At 43.3% G+C, this 26,847-nt stretch overlaps 3 protein-coding genes across 4 annotated transcripts in view; 2 read left to right on the forward strand and 1 right to left on the reverse strand.

Moving 5' to 3' along the window:
• The window catches only part of LOC135088723 (neuroligin-2-like), a 58,021-nt gene extending 48,218 nt beyond the window's left edge, over positions 1-9,803 (forward strand). The window contains exons 4-9 of the mRNA XM_063983690.1: positions 1,657-1,886; positions 2,329-2,551; positions 3,076-3,230; positions 3,968-4,080; positions 4,990-5,164; positions 5,475-9,803. Coding sequence (XP_063839760.1) covers positions 1,657-1,886; positions 2,329-2,551; positions 3,076-3,230; positions 3,968-4,080; positions 4,990-5,164; positions 5,475-6,219 — 1,641 coding nt within the window. The 3' untranslated portion in view covers positions 6,220-9,803. The remainder of the gene's footprint in view (positions 1-1,656; positions 1,887-2,328; positions 2,552-3,075; positions 3,231-3,967; positions 4,081-4,989; positions 5,165-5,474) is intronic.
• Positions 9,804-11,300: 1,497 nt separating this feature from the next.
• On the forward strand, positions 11,301-19,304 carry LOC135088724 (uncharacterized). The gene is made up of 2 exons (XM_063983691.1): positions 11,301-11,459; positions 13,009-19,304. Exon 2 carries the CDS (start codon positions 13,777-13,779, stop codon positions 15,787-15,789), a length of 2,013 nt encoding a protein of 670 aa, XP_063839761.1. The 5' UTR covers positions 11,301-11,459; positions 13,009-13,776; the 3' UTR covers positions 15,790-19,304.
• On the reverse strand, positions 17,306-26,812 carry LOC135088725 (protein farnesyltransferase subunit beta-like). Of its 2 annotated transcripts, XR_010261094.1 has the most exons (10): positions 26,653-26,812; positions 24,342-24,485; positions 23,766-24,004; positions 23,204-23,374; positions 22,624-22,753; positions 22,333-22,465; positions 21,956-22,067; positions 21,195-21,309; positions 18,525-20,572; positions 17,306-18,407 (listed from the first exon to the last, which is right to left on the reverse strand). XR_010261094.1 is itself a non-coding variant. In XM_063983692.1 (9 exons), the coding sequence occupies exons 1-9, from the start codon at positions 26,743-26,745 to the stop codon at positions 20,426-20,428; spliced, it is 1,284 nt and encodes a 427-aa protein (XP_063839762.1). In that variant the 5' UTR covers positions 26,746-26,812; the 3' UTR covers positions 17,306-20,425. The 2 variants fall into 2 exon arrangements, 1 of the variants encoding a protein (XP_063839762.1); XM_063983692.1 differs by having other exon boundaries at positions 17,306-20,572.
• Between the last annotated feature and the right edge of the window lie 35 nt (positions 26,813-26,847).

Consider the following 26,847-nt stretch of genomic DNA (forward strand, 5'->3'; position numbering starts at 1 on the left):
AAAAAGGACCCTGAAGCTGCCAGTCCCCAAAGAGTGTAGCCAAAAGGGTTATCCAAAAATTTAAGGATAAGTGTCTCGAAACCCTCCTCGCGAAACAGTTCAAGTCAAAACCAGGAGGAAATGCAGAAGCAGGCAGGGAGTTCCAGAGTTTACCAGGAAAAGGGATGAAAGATTAGAAGTTGTGTAATCAGTTTATTTTTCATGCTTCTCCATTCCACTTCGCTTTGTGTGTTTTCTTCATCCTCAAGTCCGCTGGTCTGCTGAGAATCTGTCACTTGTGAGGTTTTACGAGACTGTCAGGAGATCAAGGGACTTAAGGTTAAGGAAAAAGCACTAAATATAATGATAAAAAAAAAATGAATACATAAGAAAGAAAAAAGCGACGTTAACTTTTGTATTTATTGTATTTTATTTATTTATTTTTAATGGGTGTGCATATAATATGAATGGATTCTTTATTTTTTATTCAACTGTAATTATTTCTATTGGCTTCTTTTTTTTTTCTCTCTCGCCTTGTTTGCTTCACTCTCAAAATTGTCATTTGCATCCGGCGCGAGGCAAAGCTTTGTGCAGGTGTGTGGGGTAATTAGGCGTGTCACCTGTCCCCCGCACAAAGGTGTCAAAGGTGCAGAGGATGACGCGCAAACACATTGTCTTATGTTTCGTGTTCCCGTTGTTTGGCGCCACCGCGTCCGACAAACAAACAAACAAGCGCATATGTACAGTGGTGGTAGTAGTAGTAGTTGTTGTAGTAGTAGCAGTAGTAGTAGTAGTAGTAGTAGTAGTAGTAGTAACAGTAGTAGTGTAGTAGAAATTATATTACTGATAATAACAACTACTACAATAACAATTACGCATGCTCAGAGCTCAGTGTTTCCAAACAAAACCGTGTTGATCAACATGTCCGCCCGCTGCTGTCCACAACAACATGGTTGAAGACTTGGTTAAAAGATTACCCAAAAATAAGAATGAAGCAAAGTGTCCACAGCAGTCCGGTTTTTGTTTGTAAACAAAAAGCGGACAGCTGCATACAGTCATAGACAAAAATTTCCTTACTGAAATTATGTGGGTCTTGCATGACTCAAGGGACGAAGTAATATGGGAAATATTGCTTGAGCTTAGTATTTGATATCTGTGATCAGGATGGTGCTGGAATCAAGGGATCAAATCTCGATATGACGCGGTTCATACTCTTCGTGATATTTCTCAGCGAGATTTGCTGACTGTATCGAAAATCTTACTGCTCGAAATGTTGTGTGATGTAGCGTTAACAAGCGCAGGGCTTTTCTGCACGACTGCACAGAGGAACAGCCACCAACACGACACCGGGTTTGCATAAGAAATATCATCTCTGGCATAAGGCAGGGCGCTCCACGCTCTGTGGTGACAGTTGTTCATTAATATTAAAAAGATGGATTGATTAATTGACTGACTTAGCAACTCCCACAACAGGCTCGTATAACGCTGCTGAGATGAAGAAGAAGAGAAAAAAGAGGCGTGATGCTTTCTGTGGTGAAACACATTGATTTTCAGGTGCTGGAATATTGAAGAGACTTACTTCATACATACAACAACATACGACGCTGCTGAGATGAAGAGAAAAACGGAAAAGAGAGAGACGGTGCTGCATTCTATAGCAACACGCTAATTTTTCAGGTGCCGGAATATTACTACGCGTTCGGGCCGACTGTGGATGGCGTGGTTATCGACACTGACTTCGACACGGACCGCCCTTCCTACATCAACCGCCTGAGGAGCTACGACCTCGTGTTCGGGGTGACGCCCTCTGACGCCTTCTTTACCTTCAACGACGACGACGTCAAGACGGGCTTCGAGATGGACAAGCAGAACAAGATCTTGAGAACCTTCATCCGGAACACCTACAAGTAAGACTAGGTTTGCGTTGCGTGAAGATTGAACACTAATTAATTAGTTATGATACCTGAAGTATGACGCCTAAAGTTTATTATAAATATCGGACACTGCCTAGTTTTTTTGGGTAAAGTTGTGATGGGATACGATACCTCAAGTTCTTTTTAACAGTTTATGAATAAGACTAGGATTGGACTGTAGCAGGGTCAGACAAACTAGCTTGTCTTTGGGGTTAGGTTAGGTTTGGTTAGTGCAGCAACGTTCAGACACCCCAAGTGTTTTTTACCGGATTGGGTTAAGTTATATTATGCTTGTTTTTTGGTTTCCTTTCTGTTCTCACCTACAGCAACACTACCATTTGTTCTTCCTTTGCATTCCTTTCTATCCTCACATGCAACACTACCATTTGTCCTTCCTTTGCGTTCCTTTGTACCCTCACCCACACCCCTCCTTCAGCTACCACCTGACAGAGATCATGGCAACGGTCATCAATGAATACACGGACTGGGAGCGGCCCATGCGTCATCCCATCACCACACGGGAGGAGACCCTGGCGCTGCTGTCCGACGCTCTCTACGGGGCCCCGGTCATGCACACGGGGAACCTCCACTCCCACGCCTCGTCCAAGACCTTCCTGTACGTGTTCGACTACCAGACCAAGAATGGGGACTTTGAACAGGTGAGGAAGTGGGTTAATGAAGTAGTGTGTGTATGTACGGACAAGTTAATAGGGGTAAGGGTTTCTATGGATGGACAGGTGAGGAAATGGGTGATGGTTTTGATGTTTCTATGTATGAACAGGTGAGTTAATTAGGTAATGGATTTAATGGTTTTTGTGTAAATTTTACTTGGAGAGATTGGCAATGTCCAATATTATAGTAGAATTTAGCAGGAGGTAACAGTGTACGTATGTTTTACTCTCGAAATGTCTTTATTCTTTCACCCAAACCAACCTACAATTACTAGTATTTGTGGGAGAGTAGCAGCAACATCCAGTGGGGCAGTATAGTTTAGCAAGAGTTAATAATAAACGGAGATTAATATTGTTTTGTAAATATCTTAATTCCCTAATATAATCTACAGTTACCAGTATTTGTGCGAGAGAGTAGCAATGTCCATTAGTACAATAAAGTTTAGTGACAGTACCATCATCCTCAGTTCATTATCATCACTTGCAACTCACATCCTCCCTTACCTCTGCAGCAGCGCCTCGGATGTGTGCACGGGGAGGAGCTGCCCTACGTGTGGGGGGCACCCTTGGTCGACTCCTTGGCGCACTTCCCGACCAACTACACTCAGGCGGAAGTCAAGTTGTCAGAGACCGTCTTGAACTACTGGGTGACCTTTGCCAGAACGGGGTAGGGACAGTGCTGCTCATTTCACCTTCTTTAGGGCAAGCAAGGGTGTTAGGAAATAAAAGGCTGGAGTTAGCACGAATAATAGCGTTAAGAGAAGGAGTTTAAAGTTAAAAGGAAAAAAAATTGGAGTTAGGAGGCTGGAGTTGAGAGAAAGGAGGTTAGATTGGGAAAACAGGAGGCTGGACAGAGAAAGAAGGCTGGAGTTAGGAGAAATTAAGTTAGGATTAGGAATATGGGAGTTTGGAGATGAGTTACAAGGAAGGTCGTTGGAATGAGGAGAAAAAGTTTAAGACACTGGAGTTTGGAGTTAGCAGGAAAACAGTTGGAGGTTGGAGACTGGAGCGAAGTAAAGGGATGCTGGAGTTAGGAGGAAGGCAGTTGGAGGTTGAAGAATAGAGTCAAGAGAACGGAGGTTAGAGTGAGAAAGAATGTGGTTGGAAATGAGTAAAGAGAAGGGAGGTTGCAAGTAGGAGAAATGAAGTTGGAGTCTGAGGACAATTGGAGATTAGAGACTGGAGTTAAAAGAAAAGAGTTGGAGCAGAAAGAAGGGAGGTTCGAGTTGGAAAGAAGCAGCTTGGAGTGAAGAGAAGGAAGGATGCAGTTAAGAGGTTGAAATGCAGGAACGAGGAAATTGGAGTCAGGAGGAAAACCATAGAGGGCGTGACATATCCAACAACTGAATGTCTTGTACAGTATGATTTCCCACCCACTCATGTCCCCTTCCTTCACGCCCTCAGGAGCCCCAGCGAACCCGAGGGGCCGACCACAGACAGGAACCCGGAAAAGAACCGCGCAAGGACTTTGGAGTGGCCTGAGTACAGTGGCCAGCGGCAGAGGTACATTGAACTGGGTAAGTCTTCTGAATTATTTGCACTAAACTCTAAATCTTTTGAAGTATAAGCATTGATTTCTACAATTCTTATGAAGCATTTGCATTAAACTCAGAAAGTCTCATAAAGTATTTGCGTTGAAGTGGGTAAGTCTTATGAAATATTTGGACTGTGGCACCTTTCCAAATGAGAGGTCAGTAATGTATCTTGCTGAGCCTCTTCAACGGGTCATTGGTCATAACATCATAATACAGTGTTTGGAATAACTCATCAGTAACTGTTTTATGTTTGATCCTTCATAAAAACTATGTTAGAAATAGGAGCAAACATTGTTCTTCTGTCACATGGCTGTTCTGAACCCTGTCACTAGAAATGATTGACTACAACAATTCTCTCGCTCCTCCACGCTCCTTCACGCTCCTCCACGCTCCTTCTTCCTCAGAACTTTTATGTTCTTATAATCTTGAAAAATTTAGGTTCAAGAAAGAGATAGGAATTAATTGGTTCTCAAATAGAAAGGTATGTGAATGGAACGGACTCAGTAATCAGGTTGTTAGTGCTGAGTCATTAGGGAGCTTTAAAAGAAGATTAGGTAAATTTATGGATGGGGATGATAGGTGGAAATAGGTAGGTATGTCTCATAAAGGCCTGATGGTTTCTTGCAGCTTCCATTATTTTCTTATGAACCTAATCAAATCAAACTTAACACACCAATATTCCTTCTAATCCTTCTCCTCCATCATCAAAACCTAATCGAATCAAACTTAACAGACTAACCTTCCTTCTAACCCTTCTCCACTCCCAGAATCTAATCGCATCTAACTTAATACACCAATCTTCCTTCTAATCCTCCTCCATCATCATCAAAACCAAATCAAATCAAACTAAACACACCAGCCTTCCTTCTAATCCTCCTCCTCCACCCTCAGACCTCAAGCCACGCATCAGGACGCACTACCGCTCGCACCAGCTCAGCTTCTGGCTTCGGCTGGTTCCACAGCTCCACCATGCGGGGAAGGACGCCCCCGAGACCCACCATCACCTCGAGAATCACAACGACTGGAACTCCTACAGGGGCTTTGTCAGATCAGAGCCCGTCACCAGGTAGTATTTTGTATTCGGTAGCAGCAGCAGTTCTCCTTCTGACGCCAAAATTGTATGTTTGTTATTCTCTTTGATATTTCTCGCTGCTCGTGTGGGACTTGGTGAGCTGCGTTGTCTTTCATTTCACGCTTTTTTTTTTTTTTCCTTTCTTTTATAACCCAAGTGAAGTGTTTGTTATTCTTACCTTGGCTGAGAGTTCGTGGTTTGTTCTCCTTTCTGTCATAATCATAAGGGTAACATTTGGTGGCAGCTGTGTGATGCAGCTGCACTAACATCCTTCCTACCTGTGGTCACTCATTGCTTCTTCCAGGGTGATCCTCCCGCCGGAGACCACGACAGAGGCTACAACCACACGGCAGTATAACGTGTCGGCGGTGCTACAGTCCACGCCTGCCAGCCCTGACGGTAGCAATGGCACGAGGCTGCGCACGCACGCCTCGCTCAGTGATGGGTTCGCCGCCTACTCCACCGCCCTGTCCGTCACCATCGCCATCGGGTGTTCGCTGCTCATCCTGAACGTGCTCATCTTTGCCGGCGTGTACTACCAGCGGGACAAGTCTCGCATGGAGGCCAAGAAGGTGGCAGAGAACGGCGGCCTCCTAGCGCCAGCCAACAGCATCAGTGGGGACATGCACACCCCTCCCACACCGAGCATGGCCGTCAAGACGGAAGTGGTCACTCGGTTGGGGTCAGGAGGTGCAAAGGCCCCACCCTCCACCCCCATGACACAGACCGCCCATCTCCCCCCGCCTGAATTCGCCGACTATCCCAGCCAGGCCCCGCACTACGGCACGGCTCACGGCGTCTCCCACCTGCACACGCTCCCCCGCGGCGGCTTGGCCAAAGTGACCACCAGCGATGGCCAGAAGCAGCCAGGCAGCGCCAGCCTCACGCTGTCGGTGCCGCGCGCCCCGCCGCCACCTCAGGTACCCACCCACAGCTCGGAATCCCAGCCCCTCCTGAAGCAAACGTCCTTCACTCTCACCTCCCCACACACCTCCACGCCCTCCAAGAGCCCCACTAAAGAATCCAACGTTGGAGAACTTCGAGTATAGCGGTATTAGAAGACTGTCCTAGCTTAGCCCGCCCCGCCCCGCCCCTCCCACAGCTGCAACACCCCAGCCGCGTCCACGGTTCAGCTCACGAACATTACTGCATCACTTCCTTTTGGCTATTTAGGTTACACTAGAACTCTCTCCCGTTCCCTCACTCTATTTGTTGCTTGTCGGATATGGTCACGATACTCGTTGTGTTTCTATGACATTCCAGTGATATTACTTTGGTTCTTACGAGACTCCAATCTCTACGATGACGAATTACTGGCATTGGACGCCCTCCCTGGGTGTTCCGAGGCCTCAGTGTGTCGCTCGACTGCTCAAATTCCTGGGGAGAATTCTTAGTGCTCCGCCCGTGGGAAGAGGACTCGCCAGCCATCTCTCAACCCATCACTGTGTTTCCGTCTCGGTGCGCCAAGGTCACGGTGGACCCAGGACCTCTCAGACGCGTCCATCACAAAACACACTGAGTTCGGATGAGGAAAACTGACGCCACACTCGCGGTGTAGAGCATGGTGTGGGTAATGGCGGCGTTTCCTGGTTGTGTTGGCGTGGCGCGGCTGGTGATGAGTAGTGATGATTGTTTCCGGGATGTCAGGTGAGAGCTGAAGGCACGAACTAAGTGTGTGTGTCCCTGTGCCACGGAAGAAAGGCATCACAGCTTCTCTCGATAGACTACCATGTGTGTGTGTGTGTGTGTGTGTGTGTGTGTGTGTGTGTGTGTGTGTGTAGTGCGCAGTTTCACGACACGAGGAGATGTACCAAGAAGAGTTGCGGTGCATATATTTCCTGCCATGATGAATTATAGATGAAATAGACCGTGTGTGTGTGTGTGTGTGTGTGTGTGTGTGTGTGTGTGTGTGTGTGTGTGTGTGTGTGTGCTCGCGTCCGTGAATGGTACGGTGACGGTCTCCCAGCAGTGACAAACCAAACCCCGCGCCTCGCCCGTATTTGACATGCATGGATCTCACAGCAGTGTTGGGCATCACACTTCGCTCTGGGAAATATCAAACACTGCGACAGGCGACAGGCAAAGGATGCAGTGATAGGGAGTGCAGTATTACTAAGAATTAAACTCCACGATAAATAACAAGTTTGAGCCGCATTTTTAAGAGTATCGTTTGAGAGCATGAGTGACGAGTGACTGAGGAGGCGGCGGTGATGAGGTGACAGATGAGCAGCAGGAGGCGATGCAGTGAGGGGGCCAAGCTCACGTCACCTCGGACTCAAAGTGTAGTGTCCGCCAAGCGAGTGACAATCTGGGTGCTGTTATACATACATAGTAACACTGTCAGGATGAGAGACTCAGCGTAGCCAAGACTCACCACCCGCAGGTCAGGACGCGGGAGTAGGACTGGCCTCTGAGATTTCCAATGAGTTTTTCCATCAATATTTACTGTTTACCTTGGTGTCGGCGGGGTGCGCGAGGGAACACCTGGCCTGTTGCTGCTGCTGCTTCACTCCTCAGCTGGTGCAACAAAAAGATACAATGTTTAACTGTTTGTTTGTAGTCACTATCATTGTTTGTTAAGTGTTCAGATTGATCCTTCTTTTGTACAACCCATTTTGATATTCCCAGTCACTGTCAGAGCCGACCAGTCTTGTATAGGTATTCGTAGGCGTAGTGGCGGCGAGTGCGTGCGTCACACTCACTGGTAGAGAGCCAAGCCGCGTGGCTGGCTTGAACAATACAGGCCATTCGATAACCCATGCTCATGACTGACTTGTAGTGAGGTGAGACAAGGTGAACACAGGACGCGTGAGTCTTTTTAAGAGCCTCACTACTACTACTACTAATACATTCCCCCAACAAAGCTTCATATATTTTAACAAATACATGCACTTGTCTGACTGTAGGTGGGTAGGAAGCGTGCGTGCGTACGTGGTGAAGAAGCATAGACAGCACTGTATTCCACCCAACACATCAACACCCTGTCAGCACCCCCGGAGCAGCAGGATAATAAAACTGAAATCTCCATTGAGGTGTGCTGTCTGGAGCTGCCGTCACGTGGTGGTGCGCGCGCAACTGTCGTGTATATAGAACTCGTCTTGTCTGGAAGGGGAGGTGAGTGACAGGCGGCAGGAGGAGGGTTTCTGTCGCCCTCCGTTGCTGCCTGGAGTGTCATTCATGGGATTTTTTTTTTCTTTTTTTCCTGGTATTTATTGTTGTTTTTATTTATTTATTTTTTTTTTTTCAGGGGAAGAAAGGGGAACGAATACCAGGGGACGTGTGTGTGTGTGTGTGTGTGTGTGTGTGTGTGTGTGTGTGTGTGTGTGTGTGTGTGTGTGTGTGTGTGTGTGTGTGTGTGTGTGTTATGAATGACTTTTTCTTTTTTTTTCTTTTCTGTTTTTCCCACTTGTATATGTTGTGTACAGTGAATTCCTAAGGACAGTATCTGGAAGGGTTGCCACACACACACACACGCACACACACACACACACACACACAAAATCTCTCCTCGTACTCCTTAATATGTTCTTTTCTTTATAACACAAGCTGCATTTCATTAGCACACTCGTCATCTCACCACACGTTCGCCGTCCCCCTCCTCTCTCTCTCTCTCTCTCTCTCTCTCTCTCTCTCTCTCTCTCTCTCTCTCTCTCTCTCTCTCTCTCTGTGTGTGTGTGTGTGTGTGTGTTAACTCGGTAAAACCAAGGTCTTGGGTAAAACAGGATGCATTACGTATTTTCCTGTCTTACCGAGTCAACACACACACACACACACACACACACACACACACACACACACACTCAAGAAAATCAGTGATGCCTTGTGTCATCACACACAGGCATGTGCTAGCACGTATTGTAACCAATGTATTAAGTCTCGTACACGTATACAACACGCAAACGTAGTATGTGACAACGTACACACACACACACACACACACACACACACACACACACACACACACACTCTCTCTCTAAGAAAGAAAGAAGGAAATTACGTTTGTTGCTTGTTCAGCGACAAACGTAATTTCCTTTTTGCTTTCTTAGAACGTGAATAACGCAACTAACATAAAAAAAAATATTTGCTTTCTTTGTTTTTCTTTAGTAGATTGCTGGAAAAGGGAGCTTGTCAATATTGTTTGTTATTTTTACGTATAGCTTAATTTGAAGTAGTGTTTTTTCTTCTTCTTGCCTTTAACATTTTGTGAAGGAGGTTTCTTTTCATTACTATAATTAGCCGTTTTGGCAACAGTTTTATTCGTTTACTCTTTACCTATTTACTTGTCATTTACGGGTTTAGTTTCAAATGTGAAGTTTTGTCAGAAAGAGAGAGAAAGAGAGAAAGAAAGAGAGAGAGTTTTCAATAATATGGGGTGTGAGGGTAACAGGGTTTGAGATAGAGAAATTTTTACGCTACAACGGCCTATGTACTTTGATAACACTAAGAGAGATTAGTAACGGTGGTGATAATAATAATGGTGATGACGGTACAGTGATGATATGGTGATGACGGTGTTTACTACATCCAAACATTAGTTTAAGAGCCACGTGTAAATCTGTTTATGTGAATTGTCTTTGATGGCAATAAGTTACTCATGAAGTAGCGTTAAATAAATTGTTCAAATGGTAATGAGGCTTGGGTTTGTTCATTCCTTCCTTCCTTCCTTCCTTCATAATGCATTAATAACATCTCTGGTAATGGTGGTGATGGTAAGGGTACTGTATTTTATTAGTAGTATTGGTGGTGGTGATGGTATTGTAGTAGTAGTAATAGTAGAACATACAGTACTAACAACAGTAGCACAGATAAAAGTAGCGATAGTAGTAGCCGCAGCAGCAATAGTAAGATGGTGGTAATATAACACTCAGGACAACCCACGTAGCCTCGGTTGGAAACACCTTATAAAGAAAGACCTTATGAAGCAGGCATGTGTCATTACAAACACTCCCTTCCTTCAGCCACGTCACGCGCCAAGCCCATTCAAGGATACAACACGCCTTATCATAAATATGTTTTCTGTTCCGCCGTTATATAATATCCAAGAACTAATAAAAGATAAGATACGTGAGCATGCCAAGCTCTTAGGTTACTCAGAGGGAAAGGGAGAGTGGGGGAGGGAGGGAGGAAGAGAGTGTTACGTATATGTATGTAAAGGGCAAATAATTTTCAGCTAAAGAACAAATAATTTTTATTTCAGTGCTATTTACTTCTTTAAGTGTGTAAGAGAGAGAGTGTAGGAAAATTCCATCAGCAAAATTTCACCACAATCGTGTATCACAGAGAGAGAGAGAGAGAGAGAGAGAGAGAGAGAGAGAGAAGGGGGGGAGGGAGAGGGGAAATGAGCAAAACGTTTCTGACGGTGCTTGGAATAATTTTCCTCATACGCTCCCAACTCCATTCTGTCTATATAATAGTGACTTTCAGAGGGCACCATCCAGTCTGTGATCAGTGCCAGTATTCACACAAGCACATACGAATATACTGCATTCACACAAGCACACACTGCATGGCTCGTGTGGACAGTGTGGTATAACATTAACGTCTGCCATCCTTCTCAGGCGGAGTTCTAGAGGTAAGGGTAATTACTGATTGTATTTGTGTTGTTCTTGTTTACTGTTTAGTCGATCTTTTTATTTCTATTTTCATTTGTATTCTTACTTGTTATATCTTCGTTTGCTCTTATTTCCTATTCTATTCATATTGCTGTTTGTTTATTCTTTACTGTTTAATTGATGTTTGTTTATATTGTTTTGAGTAAAGAATGAGACTGACTCGTAGGAAAGGGGATAGAATTGTGATATTTACGACCATATTCTGAAACACTTTATGCGCTGCACCTTCACTAATGTCAAAAGACTGTAGTCTAGATCATACAGGCTTTTAAGGGTGCTTTTATGATTCTAGTAACATTAAGTAAATTTCTACATTATGAGCAGACGAAATGCTCTTGGTAATAGCTAATCATCTGTGGCCTTGGAAAATATTCGGGATGAGAGAGCCTAGTGTTTTAGAATGTCTTAGTCCCTAAACATATACCAGTTGATTACCTTGTTATTTAAAAGAGCAGTAGATAGTGAATATATAAACTAGAAATTCACAGATAGAAGAAAACGGCTAGGAAATATATATTTTTAAAAGGGTCCCTGACATGCGCGCGCACCCTGCCAAGTGCCAACACCCACCAAGTTGCCAACACAGACCTTGATATCGATTGACTTGGTGAACAGACTGCGTGACTGTTTGTCCCTCCCTTGGCTCGAATTCCGTCCCTGCCTGAGACCATCGCCGGGTAAATATTTGTTTCTGGTATTTAGGTTGTGGTGTGGTATTAGAGGTTAGTGTAATGCCGGGGAAAAAAGAAGCGAGTGTTGGGTTCCTAAAATGGTAGCGACAGCTGGGGAAGGTGTTAAGGGAGTTGTGGTATTAGTGGTGTATACGAGCTCTATGTAAAAAATTGTGGTTTTAATAAGGTTTTTTATTTATTTATTTATTTTTTATTTTTTTTTTTTTTTCTGTAAGTGGAGGCCTTAATCACTTTAGTGTGTGTGCGTGTTACCCCGCCATCTTTGCCACACCCATACTGCTTGCAATGTTCATGTTTCGGCGAGTCCTGATAAAAGTGAAGTGAAATAGTGTCAGGGTGTGGTGTGGAGTGGTATTAAATGGCGTGAGGGCTTTAAGTAAAAGTAAACCCATACGCCTAAATTGAAGTCCTTGTTTAGGGGCTGCACTGAAAGAACATTAGGGGAACTGAACTAAAAAATATATATATATATATATATATATATATATATATATATATATATATATATATATATATATATATATATATATATATATATATATATATATATATATATATGAAGGTTTATGTTGCAGGTGGTGATGGTGGCAGACAGCTGAAAGAATGAAGATGTAAAGGAATTTAGCATATACGGTGTGGTATTAATGGTGCATTCCCCCTACAAGAGTTAGGTTACGCAGATTGACAGGAACCACAGGGGTCTATTAGATCGCATGGATAGAATTTCTCAAAAGCTCCCTGAATTTTGTTGCATCTTTATCACTATACAGCAAATTATTATTATTACTTTTTTTTTCTCTCTCTCTCGGCTTATGGCACACTCCAGTTACTTTTCATTGATAAGAGTGTTTTTGGGCTGACCTGCTGGCTGGTGTGAGATTCCTTGCCAGGTAAGCCGAGGGAAAGCAGTACGTGGGAATGCACAGATTTTATTTGTACGAGTGACATCCACCAAGTTTGAAAGCATTAGTGGGTAATATTGAAAGAATATTTGAGTTTTCATCAGGAATTTAGGTTAGGTTAGATTTAGATTTTCATTTAATGGATTTCACTGCAGATCCCTTCATTGTGATTATGATTTGAAAAAAAAAAAAAAAAAAAAGGTAAAGTCAGTGTTTGGAAATTATTAGGTTTAGATTATTTCCATAATTCCCGGCATGCCTACAGTTTCACCATGTTCATCTCTAAATCAGAATATTTTGCAACTTGAAATAGTTATTTTGAATGTGTCAACAATTTATAGTGATGGCTGCTCTTGCCCTGAAATGCAGGCTGCTGCCTCACTCTTAATTCTCATGAAGGGTAATAGTTTAGCAGGGCAGGAGTAAATGCATATTATTATGTTGTGGTTATCCCAGTGAGATTTCCAAGTAGTACTCGCCAAATTTACTGAGATACCTAGTCAGTGCTTTTATTTTATGTACTTTTAGTTTTAAGACCTTTAAAGATTTGTAGGCATGGTCAGGAGCAGAGTCACAGCCACTGTGTTGCTGGTAACAACTTCAGATATTGCATTTTTCTTTGCCATTTGCAGACTGTGCCACTGCAGTGAAGAGTGACCAGCATCAACCCTTGGCCCACAGCTGCTGATGACCTGGACTTCTTTCTCTGGATGAAGACAAAGATAAGTCTGTGTCTTGGAAAATCCTGAGAGCCAAGGACTTTCAATCAAGACACAATTAGACAGCCAAGGGTAGTTGTCTTGAGGATCCTGAGAGCCAAGGACCTTTAATCAAGACAGTTCTAGATGACCAGGGTAGTTGTCTTGAAGTTCCTGAGAGCCAAGGACTTCCAATAAGGACACAGTTAGACAGCTGAGAGTAGTTGTCTTGAAGTTCCTGAGAGCCAAGGACTTCCAATAAGGACACAGTTAGACAGCTGAGAGTAGTTGTCTTGAAGTTCCTGAGAGCCAAGGACCTTTAATCAAGACAAATAGACAACCAGGGTAGTTGTCTTGAAGTTCCTGAGAGCCAAGGACCTTTAATCAAGACAAATAGACAACCAGGGTAGTTGTCTTGAAGTTCCTGAGAGCCAAGGACCTTTAGTCAAGACACCTTCAGCTCATCTACTAATTTACATCAGCACACTTTGTTTAGTAATACTTGGTGTCAAGAACAGGTTGCCATTGCCTAGAGTTGTTCAAGTTTTTTAACTAATTCTCCACTGATAAAGCTTTGCCCTTTCATAACTGATAAACTATTGCTTCTTGGTTAATTTTCAAGCCTCTGTTCTTGGCACGTAAGGAAACAATTTACCATATTCTTAAGTCACAGTATCTCATCTTGAAAAAGCTTGGTTAAAAATGGAGCCTGAAGTACAAAATTTGATCTTGCTCACACTGCCTGAACATCTAAGGGAACAGGCCTCACAGCTCATCAACGTGTCCAAGACCAAAGAAGAGGAGCGCCTGCTGAAACACTCCTACAAGTATGGCCGGTACCACTCTCGTAGAAGAGAACATTGTGACAGTCAGTCTGACTGGAAAGTGAAGAGCCAGGCTGAAAAAGTAGCCATTCCCCTGGCCATCGGGCGGCTGGTAATGGAGCTGTGGTCACCCAGGATGCGGAAACGTGCCGAGAAGCTGATCCTGCAGAAAGGTGTGGAGGAGGGCTACTTGAAGGAGCACCACCTCAAGTGGGTGCATGTGCTGGAAGACCAGGAGGAAGAATGTGACCAGAAAGAGTCCTGGTTCATTGATAATGTTGATGATGTCATAATCAAGTTAATATGGGATATATTTGACATGAAGACACACTACTCTCAAGTCACCTCCCACCGCTCGTGGATTGAGAAGAGCTATTACCGCCTGAAGGAGTTTATGCCCAGCCTGCAGGAGGAGATCATAGAGCGACATGATCTAACCAAGTACGCCTTCAGCCAGGCTGTGGGCTACACGCTGAAGTGGGTCCACAACACATACCATGCAATATGGAAGACTGCATGTGACTTCCACCTGTTCAATGAGCCACATCACCCTCAGACCTGGAGCAAAGCACACACTCCTGAGGAGAAACGCACCAAGCTCCTGAAGTGGCTGTCTGGTGCCAGTGACTCCCATACGGGTTGCCCCTACGGCCTGGACATCACTAACCTTGACCTGAACACTGAAGACTTTGCCGAACCCTTTCTGCTTGAGAGTTATATAGATATGGTTGGTGTAGAATGGGAGAGGAAAAAGGGTATGGATTTGAACATTTCAACAAGGAATCTTGCCTTCATTGATGACAAGTTCTTGGTCAGATACACCAAGAAACAGCAAAAGATAATAAAGGATTTGATTGAAAACATTACAGCTGCTGATGAATCTTGGAAGGAGTTGGAGTTAACAGCAGGAGAGAGTTTTCTGCTGAGCACAGTACCTGCATGCAGGCGAGGCAAGTTTGCTTGTCAGCTTGAAATACAGAAGAAGAATGAAATGAAAAGACTGCAGTATAGTGCCCCTGCAGGAGTCTCAAACTCAGAAGCTGAACTGGAGAATAAAAAAGCAATGAAGAAAGCATATGACATGTCTTTTTACATCATGATTGCCAAGACTGTTGTGGAGCTCTGGGATCCCAGTTTTAGGAATCATGTGGAGAGCCTGATTCTCAAAAAGGCCATTGAGGTAAAGCAGATCAAAAGTAACTATATAGACTGGATTTTGGTGCTTGAAAGCAAGGACAACAGTCAGGCTGAATGTTCCTCCAAGGAAGACTCTCATAAGTCTCCCATCGCAGACGAAGACATCATCAAGCTGCTGTGGGATGAGTTCAAGCTGAGTGAGCACTTCACTCAGGTGCAGCAGCACCGCCACTGGATCAGGCAGAGCTACCAGCGCCTGGCACGCTTCATGCCGGAGCTGCCAGAGGAGGTCATAGAGCGCCACGACCTCAGCAAGCTGGCACTGTCCCAGAGCATTGGGTACACCCTCAAGTGGGTGCACAACATCCACTTACCTGTGTGGCGCAAAGCCTGTGACCTCCACCTCAATTATGAGCCCCACCACCCCCAGCTGTGGTGCAACAAGAACACAGTGGAGCACAAGCAGAACTGCCTGGAGAAGTGGCTGGGTGGCAGGGAGTCGTACGGCGTGGTGATGTCCACTCTGGACCTGGGCTCTGAGAACATGGCACGGATGTTCCTGCTGGAGAGCCTCATTGACATGGTGGCCGTGGAGTGGGAGAGAAACAAGGGACAGAAGCCAGACATGACATACACAGAGCTCATATACATGGAGGACAAGTTTCTTTCCCGCTACACACCGAGTGACAAGACATTCATCATGGGGCTCATGGAAGTCATCAGGCAGGCAGACAAGATGCCACCAGTATATTAGGAAGATACTGTTTAACGTAGTCACATATACATTTGATATCAGTTATAAATGTTGATGTGTGTATCCTAATATCTTGTGTTTTTGTATTCTTTCTCAGATGTTTTCTTTCACTTACCCACTTTATTACATGATTGTAGATTTTATGTCAACCCCTTACCCCAGTTCCCACCCACATTCACTGAGTATCTTACACCTTTTTTCACTCTTACTCCTCTTCTGTATATCTGAAACACAATGCATATCCTTTCTCTAGCCTCATTTTACATGCATGCCTCTTGTCACCAATAGCTTCACTTGCATGATATTTTAAGGTTACTTTTTTTTTTTCATATTTTTAAGCCACCTGATGGTGTAGTGATTAGCACACAACTCACATTCAAAGCCCTGGGCTCAAACCCTGGGTGAGGCAGAGACAACTTGGGTTTCTCTCCTTCCATAGCCTCAGTTCTCCTGTTCAACCAGCAATAAATAGGTACAGGATGTAACACAAGGAGCTACAACCTCTCTCTTATGGCAGGACTGGAGGGCTTGCTTTCCTGACAGGTCTAGAAAACTAGTGGTCCTGCCCTCGTGTGTGTGTGTGTGTGTTTGCTTCAAAGACTAGTAGTATTCTGAGCCTCCTCCCTTTAGTAGCAATGTAATGACCCAGACATGGAAGCTCCACAGTCCCTCTCAAGCAGCAAGTTGGACCTGTTGCTCAACTGGTGACACGTAGGGCCATCATGCTTGATTCTTGGGTCCAGTTTGCAAAACAGCATCTTTCTGTTGAAGCCATTGTGTATTTGAACACAGAGATCACAGATCAGTAGCTTATTATTTCAATGTATTGTGTTGTAGTTATGCCCCAGTGTAAGGGAGTCCAAGTTGAATCCCCTGGCTTGAGGCAGTATGATATTGTTTGCATTGAAACTTTCCATTACTTGTCACTGATTTTTATCTTTAATCTAGATTATTAGAGTTCATTCTAGTGTTAATTGTGAACAAACCTAACTTGAATAAATGAACAGCTACCAATATTTATCTGTATTTGCTAGCTAGTTGGCTTATCTGTATTTGCTTGCTAGCTGGTTTAAGATTAGTGCAGCCTGTGACCTTGGCCAGTGAGGCATCCAGGCTGAGATGGTGTGAAGCACAGCATCCATCCTGCACACTTGTTCAGTGCAGTATTTGGTCTGACCATGCCCCTCACCAACCTGAGTCCAGTGCTGGGATGCCCTAATGGTGCTCCAGTAATGCTTACTACTCTTGAAGTTAAAGCAAATACTTAGGGACCAGTCTTGAATTTAAATTAAAGGTTCTCTGGAACCACTGCTGTGGCTTGGCATTATCAGTGTGGGTAAGAGTAATGCACTTGCATACAGGCTCCATATTTATTTGCTTTATGTATGCTCCATACTTATTTGTTCTATAACATGGTGTGTTGTCAAAATATGTATTCAAGTTTCATATTAATATTCCCTCTCATAGTGGTTTGGGTTGTATTTCAATGGTAGCACTGCATTAAACTACAGGATTCTTTAGTTTTTATTTTATTTAACAGGTCTGTCAATATGTCCATCATATGTCATCACCCATGCATCACTCCACTCATAGTCAAGGATATCTTGGTAAATTTAAGTTACTTGGGTACTTTCAAAGCAGCACAAGAACAAGTCCCTCCCATGCCCATTTTGTGACTAAGGGAAGATTGTGTTGTTCCCTTCCAAGTTAATCCTTTGCCTGCAATGAAACTACTTTCAGAGCACCTCACACCACTTCCCAAAGACAACTCCTTGCATTAACTCCCTTAAGGAGGAAAGAAGACCATAAATTGTGTATAATCCCATTCTGATGTTTTGATAAGGAAGTCAAAACTACAAGACAACACTTCACTGGTCCCTACCTGTGATTACAGAGTGGCTTGGTGCAGGGATGGTACTGTGGCAACACACACTTTGTGACTATACTCTTTTTACTGTCAGAAGAACATTTGAGCATTGGCTGAGCCGTTAGCTATTCTGCCACATCACAAAATTTCTCTTGGCTGAGCCGTTAGCTATTCTGCCACATCACAAAATTTCTCTTAAGTATATCAGTTTTTTTCTTTTCATTGAAATTCAATGGATTATTTAGCCCATGAAACTATGCAGTGCCAAGAATGGTTTGGGTTTCAAGATGATAAATAGTCTGGGTTTTACATAAAATATCATATATGACAATGTAGCTTTATGGCATTGGCATGTAGGTTGAGCATCCAGGGTGCTTATCAGTAGGGTCACGTGATTCAGATCAGAGAGAGAGAGAGAGAGAGAGAGAATGTGGGTCAGCCTCTGAGGGGTCACTCCCGTGATGGAGGCAACTCCCAAGTGGTCTCATGTTCTTCACAGCCTGGAGAAAGAACATATTTACAACACAAGTGTTTTTTACGAGGAGAAAGCCAGTAGAGGTCCTATTGTTGCACCCTCCAGAGAAAGTAGCAGGGTTGCTTGCCACCAAGGTGTTAAACTAATAACTGGTCCTGTAGAGACATGGCAACATAGTTCAAAGGGAATTCCCCTGCTCAGCCAACATCAAGTTCTTCCAGCAGTAAAAAGACTAACTGATGTTCAGGTAACCTCACCATGTGTGATATTGCCAGACTATAAAAAAAAAAAAAGACATTAGTAAGTCACCTTCTCAACAAATTTTAAATAAATAAACAATGTAGTTTCAGTCCTTGATGTTATACAGGATGTCCTGCAAGTTAAAGTACATACCTTAGGATAAGATAGTTCAAGATCCCATGGGATCAGTATGCTGATGGATGGAGGCCCACAGGGATGGCCAGCAAGATCCCCTGACCTAACACCAATGGATTTCTTCTTTTGGTGATACATGAAATCCTTGGTGTACAAGAACATGGGGGAAGTGATTCACTGCACTGAAGAAGCTACAGAGCAGATAAGGAACAACAGGAGCAAAAAGATGCACTTCGGCAGCCAGTTGGTTGATGAGGCTTGTCACTGAAATGTCAAGATGTCAACTGTCAAAGGGGATGACACCTGCAGAGTTGATTGACAAATGAGGCCTTTTACTTAGGTATCAAGACGTCAACTGTCAGGGGGGATGACATTTGCAGTGAGTTGCCATGTACATCTTACAAAATAGCACTTATAACCACTGTGTTGCCTTGTTACCTGTACATTTTCTTCACTGACACATACAAAAATTTAATCTGTCATTTGCTGTTTCCTGTAAGGATTTGACTGTACACAAAAAATTATCACTTAATACCGTGCGGTGCCACTTGAGTACATAGTAAGCCAAGGGAGGGAGGCAGAGGCTCACCTAGGTGAGCAGCTCCCACAACAAACAACTTGCACATTAATTTCTCACAAAATAAAGCAAATCATAGTTTATGTGTACAGAGTATTTTCAACTTAGAATTGCTTGAACTATCATATTCCAATGTATTTGTACAAACTCGTGAGACACCCTGTATATACGAGACAATACTGATGTGTTACTGCAGATGTTTGAAATAAATGCCACCACTAGTTTTTGTTTCCTAGTTGCCTATGACAAGTCTTGCTGCTACAAAATCCATACAAACACCTTCATGTAATGCCCATCATTCAAGACCATGTACATCCTTACAAAATTGTGAATGAATCATCAGGACAGTCACCATTCACACAGTGCCAGCACCTCACTGCCTGGAGGATGCCAGTACAGAGAAATACAGCACATTCACACTTGCATTCAAAACCACACACACTTACAAATTACTTACTCGCATTCCTCTCATTTCATTAGGGTCGTTCACTGATGCTACTCAACAAGACAACACGGTGCTAACGGTTCCCAACACAGTATATGAACACCAGTTGATTTGGCTTACACTGGCACTCAGTTCACCAAACTATGCTGTGATACAATATTGCAAAGAATCCATTGATATCCAGACCTAATGTCATTGTCAGTGAAGCAGCTGAAGATGTGTAAAAAGACAGGGAACAATCTGATATAAGCACCTTGCAGCATTAACAAGCACAGTGGTGCACAAACTCTCCTCCTTAGTTCCTGAGTGAACAAACTAAAGGAAGGGAACACTTGGTGAACAGAGCTGAGGTGCTTGTGCTGAGTGAAGCAAGATCCAGCACGTCCTGGCAATGGAAGCTCGGGAACAGTCCTGGTGCAGCAGGAGGTAAGCCACTGGTGCTGCAACACTTAGTGCACCACTGCACCAGAATGCCATGTGCATCACTAAACTGTTTGTATCTGTGGCACTGAACATTTTTTAAAACAAAGCACAAATTTCTTGATGACTCGACCAATGATGTTCAGACTCATTTTCTGATCCTTGGATTGACAACGCCACCGCTTCTTTCATGAATGTCATACTTGTGAATGAATAAATTAAGCATTTTCCTAACGGTGTCAGTAAATGCTGGATGTGTTCCACAAACTCGTTTTGCTTGGACATCTTGATACACACTATTTTTGTATGTTCAGTTCAAAATTTGGGTTTTAATGAAGACAGTTGCTTACTTTGAGTAATCAAGTGCACTTTGTAAAAAGAATCATCAGTATCTTTCAACCCCTGATCATCATTCCATCTCACAAAATATATGTACAAATAAAAGACAGATCTAATATCTTAGCTTAATAATATTCTTTAAGTTTGAACTTTTTCCTCTTGATAACATCCACTGTCCTCTGCAGTCTTGCGTGGCCTTGATTGAGGCACAGGTAAGTTGTTGAAGTACTGGGAGGCCATGACAGCTGCCTCCACCCCTACATTGTACAGAGCATGCACTGGGACCTGCCAGGAGGATAAAGTGTCATGTTTCATACACACCTGGGAGAAGCAATCCTTGAATAACAGGAGTGTCAGAAACCTCCCAGGAGGTTTTTTTGCACAATGGGGAGAAGCAAGACTCGGGGAAACAAGTGTGTAATGTCCACCCTAGTGTGTGTGTGTGTGTGTGTGTAGATGGGTATGTGTGGGAGTGTAAAGAACAAGAACAGGATGTGTGGGTGTATGATAGAATAGGGAGAGTGAGAGGTGACAATGTTATCTGCAAAACAGATTAGGACAAATTCCTTCGAGGTAGTAAAATGAGAGAGAGGTGAAAGAACATTACTAGCAAAGTGGATAATTACAGATCCCTTGAAGGTAATGAAACAGAGATGACAACATAATCAGCAAAATAGATTACTACAAAATCCTGAGGTGATAAAATGATAGAGGTGCCAAAACATTATCAGCAAAGTAATTACAAATTCCTGAGAAGAAAATGAGAGAGAGAGAATGTGATTGATAGAACATTATCAGCAAAATAGATCATTACAATGTCCTGAGAATTAATAAATAGTAAGGCCACTGATGACTTCACTAAATGGAAAACCTGAGGGCAGACTGTTCATAAATCAGAGTAACTCACCAATTCATTGGCAGGATGGCCAACGACACACTTCTTGTGTATTGCTGTGGTGGTGAAGTGCTGGGCTACTGACATGCCACTCAGTGTGTAGCATGTGTGGTAAAAGTCGGGACCCCTGAAAATGAGAAAGTCCACACATGTATTGGGTGCATAAGCACACTAGGCCTGTATCACCTGAAAATAGCAAGTTGTGTATATACTGGATGCATAAATTACATATCTATCTATATACCAGGCCAGCAATCCCACACAAGGTGACCCAGACAAAGCACCACACACTCAAGCACATCATTTACACTTTTGCCCCTGTCGGCTCCTGGTGGAAAGGGACAGTCTTGTGGACTAACCTGTTCCCCAGGAGCTTGGGCATAGCACAGCCAGCTACATATTTCCATGGCAAGGGCCTGACAGCATAAACTGGTTTATTCCTGTTGCCCCTTCATAAATTATAATCCAGTAAATACATAAGGTAATACATCATCAAATCAAAGGTCTTCATCTAATACACAAAGCTTGAGCAATGTTGAGTTTCATCCTGTCCTACCAACTAGTAGAATGTGTGACTCTCAGTTTTGACCTGGAGTTGTTAGTGCTGGTGCTAGTAACATTATGACTCATGGGTGTTTGTTTCCTCAATCCTCAATTAATCAAGAGCACACAGTCATATAGCAAGGATACTGATGACAATGACAAAAACAGGCAGATGAACAATGCACACTTTGGTTCAAAATGCAACAAAATTCAGCAGTTGTGCAACTCACTTCCCAGGCTTGTCAATGAGTCCACCCCGGGAATGCTGGCAGCATATCAGCAAGTACTCCTGCAACGCCTCCTGGCTGAACATCCAGTGTTCAGCACTCAGGTTTTGGGCATCTGGAAAAACAAAGGGTGAAGGCTGTTGGCTGGCCTTTGAATATACATGAGTCTATGGCATCACAAAACAGGGACTGCCACATGGAGACCTGATGTCATTTTCCTGTTCTTAAAACCATTTTGCTGCCACAACAGTGCTCTAACATTTACATACTTCAACCTTCACCAAAGAACATGATAAACAATAAAACTGTCAAGAGTGAGCCTTGTGGAGATGCCTGAAGTAGACAGTAAAGCCGTGCGTGTGCCAGCCAGCAGCCACTACCTTCCTGGGCCAGCAGGGTGTGCAGGATGGGGAAGAGTCCACCCTGCCAAAAGGAGTAGCAGCCATCCACCAGCTTGTTGGTCCGCCCCTGGAAGCCTCCCTCAAATCGCATCTGCCGATTCACTGCCCATCTCTGTTGTGGATGCAGGAGAAAACTTATAGGATGATCACTAAAGGGAAGCCTATTAACTGTGAACTCTATGAATAAAATGCAGAATCTTCAATTATCAATAAAGTTTATACTCTAAATCACTGGTAATGCAATGATGAGAATGAGTAGCAGCAGCATACCAGGAGAGAGGGAGTGTCACAAAGGTGGTGAGCATGCAGCAGCGTGAGGGCGGCCAGGCCACAGAAGGTGTAGCCTCCGTGAGCCTCCATGCCCGGTGCCCCACTGAACCCGCCCTCATATGACTGACACCTGAAACATTGGAAACATTCAATCATGACTAGTAACTGTACACTATAACCAGTATATGTTGGTATATGTCAGTATAGGTACTGCTAGCTGGCCTACATAGAGCAAAGAGGACAAGAATATGTCATCACCAGTGAGAAAGTGACTCATACTTAGGCTTCTACTCATATATAGAGGCAGTTCCTCATTATCAACTTCATTTTGGAAGATACATGTGCTTGCATGTTTTAGTCTTGTTCATTTCTATCTAACACCTGGTCACCAAGTTGCTGTCTCTGGCAGCCATCATGATCAGACCTGGATCTGAGTTTCTTCTGGCTCCATTCATCCAACTCTGAGCTCTTTAGAATTTAACAGCAAGACTCCTCCTCATCACAGCCTTACAGCACATTTACATTTCATTTTCTAGGGCAGTGTTAAGATCTCACAATCCAGTGTCATGACAGGCCTCACCTCATGATCCAGTGGGGAGTGTTGGCAAAGAGTCCCTCGGTGGAGACATTGGTGAGCCGCGCCACAGACACAGCACAGTACACCCCTCGAATGTCCACCTCGCCTCCCTCATGCATCCGAAACGACCCTTCCTCTGTACGCAGACTCCACAAGAATTCCTGAAGTGTCTCTCTGAGGAAGGTTACACACTGTTAGGTTATGGGAAGGATCATAAAGAAGTATGCAAACTATATACAAAGACTGACATATCTGACCAGGCAAGGTGCTAACACAGGAGTTGCAGAGGATAGGAGATTCCATCAGGACCATACGCCTTCTGGGGAACAAGGCCAGAGATGGCAGAGAAAAGTTACGAAAAGTTCCAATAATGCTTAAAATATAATTAGGATGTAAATGGAGGAGGATGAAATTTAGAAAAGTAAAATTTTTTTGCAAAAGACAATTTTGGCATAAATCTCATTATTTTCAAGAAATTTGGCCATTTGACTACTATGTATATAAAGAAATGTGAAAAATTCCATCAAAAATGACCAGTCACTGAATCCCTTGAGGCGCCACTCACCTGTTGATGGCATCATATGCCTCCCTGGTGCCGATGATGACCAGGGCATTCACAGCGGCATAGGTTGGCGCCAGGTGGGAGTACTGGCCCGGGCCACCGCCAAAGCCACCAGTGGGGTTCTGGCAGTGCCTCAGGAAGTCCACCACAGCAGAAGCCTCAGCATCCGTCAGCCTTGCATCCAGGATCTCCAGGGCGTGCACGGCCCAGTACACCAACCAGGGCCGGCTGGCATCCAGACTCTGGGGACGGTGGCTGGATCAGACAACATTTAACATCAAAACTTTCCACACACAAACACACTCAATCATTCGTTCCTTTTCTGGTAAACTCAGGAATTCCCTTTCTGCTTCTGTATTTCATCCTTTATATCATCTGAAGTCTTTCAAGAACGATGTTTCAAGATATTTATCCTCCAACTATGGATAACACTTTTGATCTTTCTTTTAGGACTGGCACCTCAGTTTTTTTTTTTTTTCCTTCCCAAGGCCAGTGCCACAAAAAAAAAAAAAAAAAAAATAGATTGAACACACCCACACAGCACCACCACAATGGGTAGGCTCACAGCACACCACTCACCACAAAACCCTCTGGGAGGTGCTTCAGGCCACGTCGCAGGTACGCGATGTGGCTCTCCCGCTCCAGCACTGGCTGCTTGCTCTCATGCTTGCCCAAGCTAAGGAAGCAGTTCAGCATTGCACCCACACTCTTCTCCACCTTGGCCTGTAAGGAATAGTCACCAATAGTCTTGTAATTTGTGTATAGCATGTCACTACCTCCACACACACACACACACACACACACACACACACACACACACACACACCTCCTCTGTACATTTTCAGTTTGTTAACTGCCTGAATAATAAACCGTTTATTATTATTATTATTATTATTATTATTATTATTATTATTATTATTATTATTATTATTACACACAGACATATGACACTATATAACGGTAATAGTAGTTTGATTAGGAGCTTATCAGTCATATCCCTTAAAATTCCTTAAAAATGACAATATTCTAACCACTACCACCACCACCACCACTACCACCATCAAACCATGAATCATCTGGAGAACAATACAAAGCGAAAAATAAATCCCAGTGTGGGCTATGCCAGGGCCAGAATCACTTGTGCTCTCAGTGCTGTTAAGTACCCAACTACTAAATTAAAACTAAAAAGAGCCCAGCAATTAAGACTGTTTAATGGGTGCTTGGGCCCTGGATATGGCAAAGGCTGACCAATCCTACCATCAACAAAAGCAAATTCTGTGAGAAAAACACTATCATGCCCTTTGCTTAAAACCTAAACTAACAATCAGGGAAGAACAAAGGCAAAAGAAACAATAACCTTTACTGTTACCATATTTAAGGAGAGGACAATAATGCCAACCCTAATGTTACCTGTAGTAGGGAAGGGAGGTAAAATGATGAAATTAAGGAGTCTCCTAGATCAGTGCTCACAGAAAATGTCCATACTCCAGTACTCTGCCACCAATAAAACATAAAATAACTGGCAAGGAAGGATTAAAACTACAGGAATTCACAGGGAGCAAATCAAGTCAAGAATATTATTATAAAGCCACTGTGTCTTATAAACGTAAGGAAAAGTATACTTCAAAAATGCTGTAGTGGCGAATCAAATGCTCAACAAATGACTTACAGGGTATTAAAAGATTGAACAGGATTAGAGAACCTTGTCTGTGTGCCAGCAGATCCCAACATCACAACTGATAACATCATCTCTCTACTAATTGGAGCTGATTACAAACCAAGATTTAGACCATCCCGTTTATGAAAGGGAGCATACAATAATTTTATAAGCTACCATAAGTGACTAAGCCCTGAGGGACACCTATAAACGTAAGGATAATAATAATAATGCCCAAGTGGAGGTAATCTCAGTCAGCTTAGTAGAGAGAAACTATATACCCAAAACTATCAATCGTGTCTTAATAATCAACAAATCAACTCTAGGAATGAAATAAAACAGGGATGTTCTCTAACGAAGTAAACTAAGAAACTAAGGACCCCATCAAACAGTCTGAGAAATCCATCACATATAATAAATAACCTAACCAAAACAGTGTCTGTCTGGCCTGGAGGAAAAATAATGCACATCTACCAAATAATTTAATTCCAGCAGTTGGTGGATTAAGAAATCTTCAAAACACATTTGTAAGGAACAGAGACTACTGTAATCAATAATCCCAAGTAATTAATGATCAGCTGAACTGCAACTTTAAAGAAAGAGTGGATCCATGTAATAACCACTGTGATATTCACTATCTATCATGCCATGTGGTAAAAATGATGCCATGACCACTCCAGTACAGATAATCAATGATTGTCCAGCCACACCTGGCTCATTAAGTGAGTGTTTGTTAATACAGTGGAACCTTGGTTACCAAACACCTCCCTTTTTAAATAAATTGGTTTTCGAACAAAAATTTTGAATTCATTATTGCTTCGGTTGTGGTGCCATAATTCGGTTCTAGAACAGTTACTTTATTTCAAATATTAATACACAGCAAAAGCTGCTGTTTATATACACAAATAAGCACATGAACTAACAAAATAATAACAAAACCACACACACACACACACACACACACACAGACACACACAGGAAGTATACATTAAAAACAAATGTAAATAAACAAATATATAGATGGACATACATACATACATGCATACATACAGTGTCAGGATTGTACAAATATGGATAGCTGGGACTATGTACACATAAACAAACACACAGAAATTACAATAAATAAACGTAAAGTAAACAAATAACTCAGTCTAAGTAAGTAAACTAAGTAAACCAAGTACAATGCCACACACACACACACACATACAGGCACCCTCTCCCTCTCTCTCTCACCTGCTCAACTGATGATATAGTGGACACGCCGCCATCTTTGAGTCTCTCCTCGCCAGTCTGGACATGTGCACACCAGAGCGTCTTGTCTGCCATGTCGCCCTCTCTCTCCCAGCAGCTGACGTCTCTCCCGTCTCTACCCAGCCAGCCAATCAGCGCCCGCTTCCCGCCTCACCGCAGCCCGTCAGCCTATCAGCG

Source organism: Scylla paramamosain, chromosome 31 (assembly GCF_035594125.1).
Source record: "Scylla paramamosain isolate STU-SP2022 chromosome 31, ASM3559412v1, whole genome shotgun sequence".
NCBI classification, from domain to species: domain Eukaryota; kingdom Metazoa; phylum Arthropoda; class Malacostraca; order Decapoda; family Portunidae; genus Scylla; species Scylla paramamosain.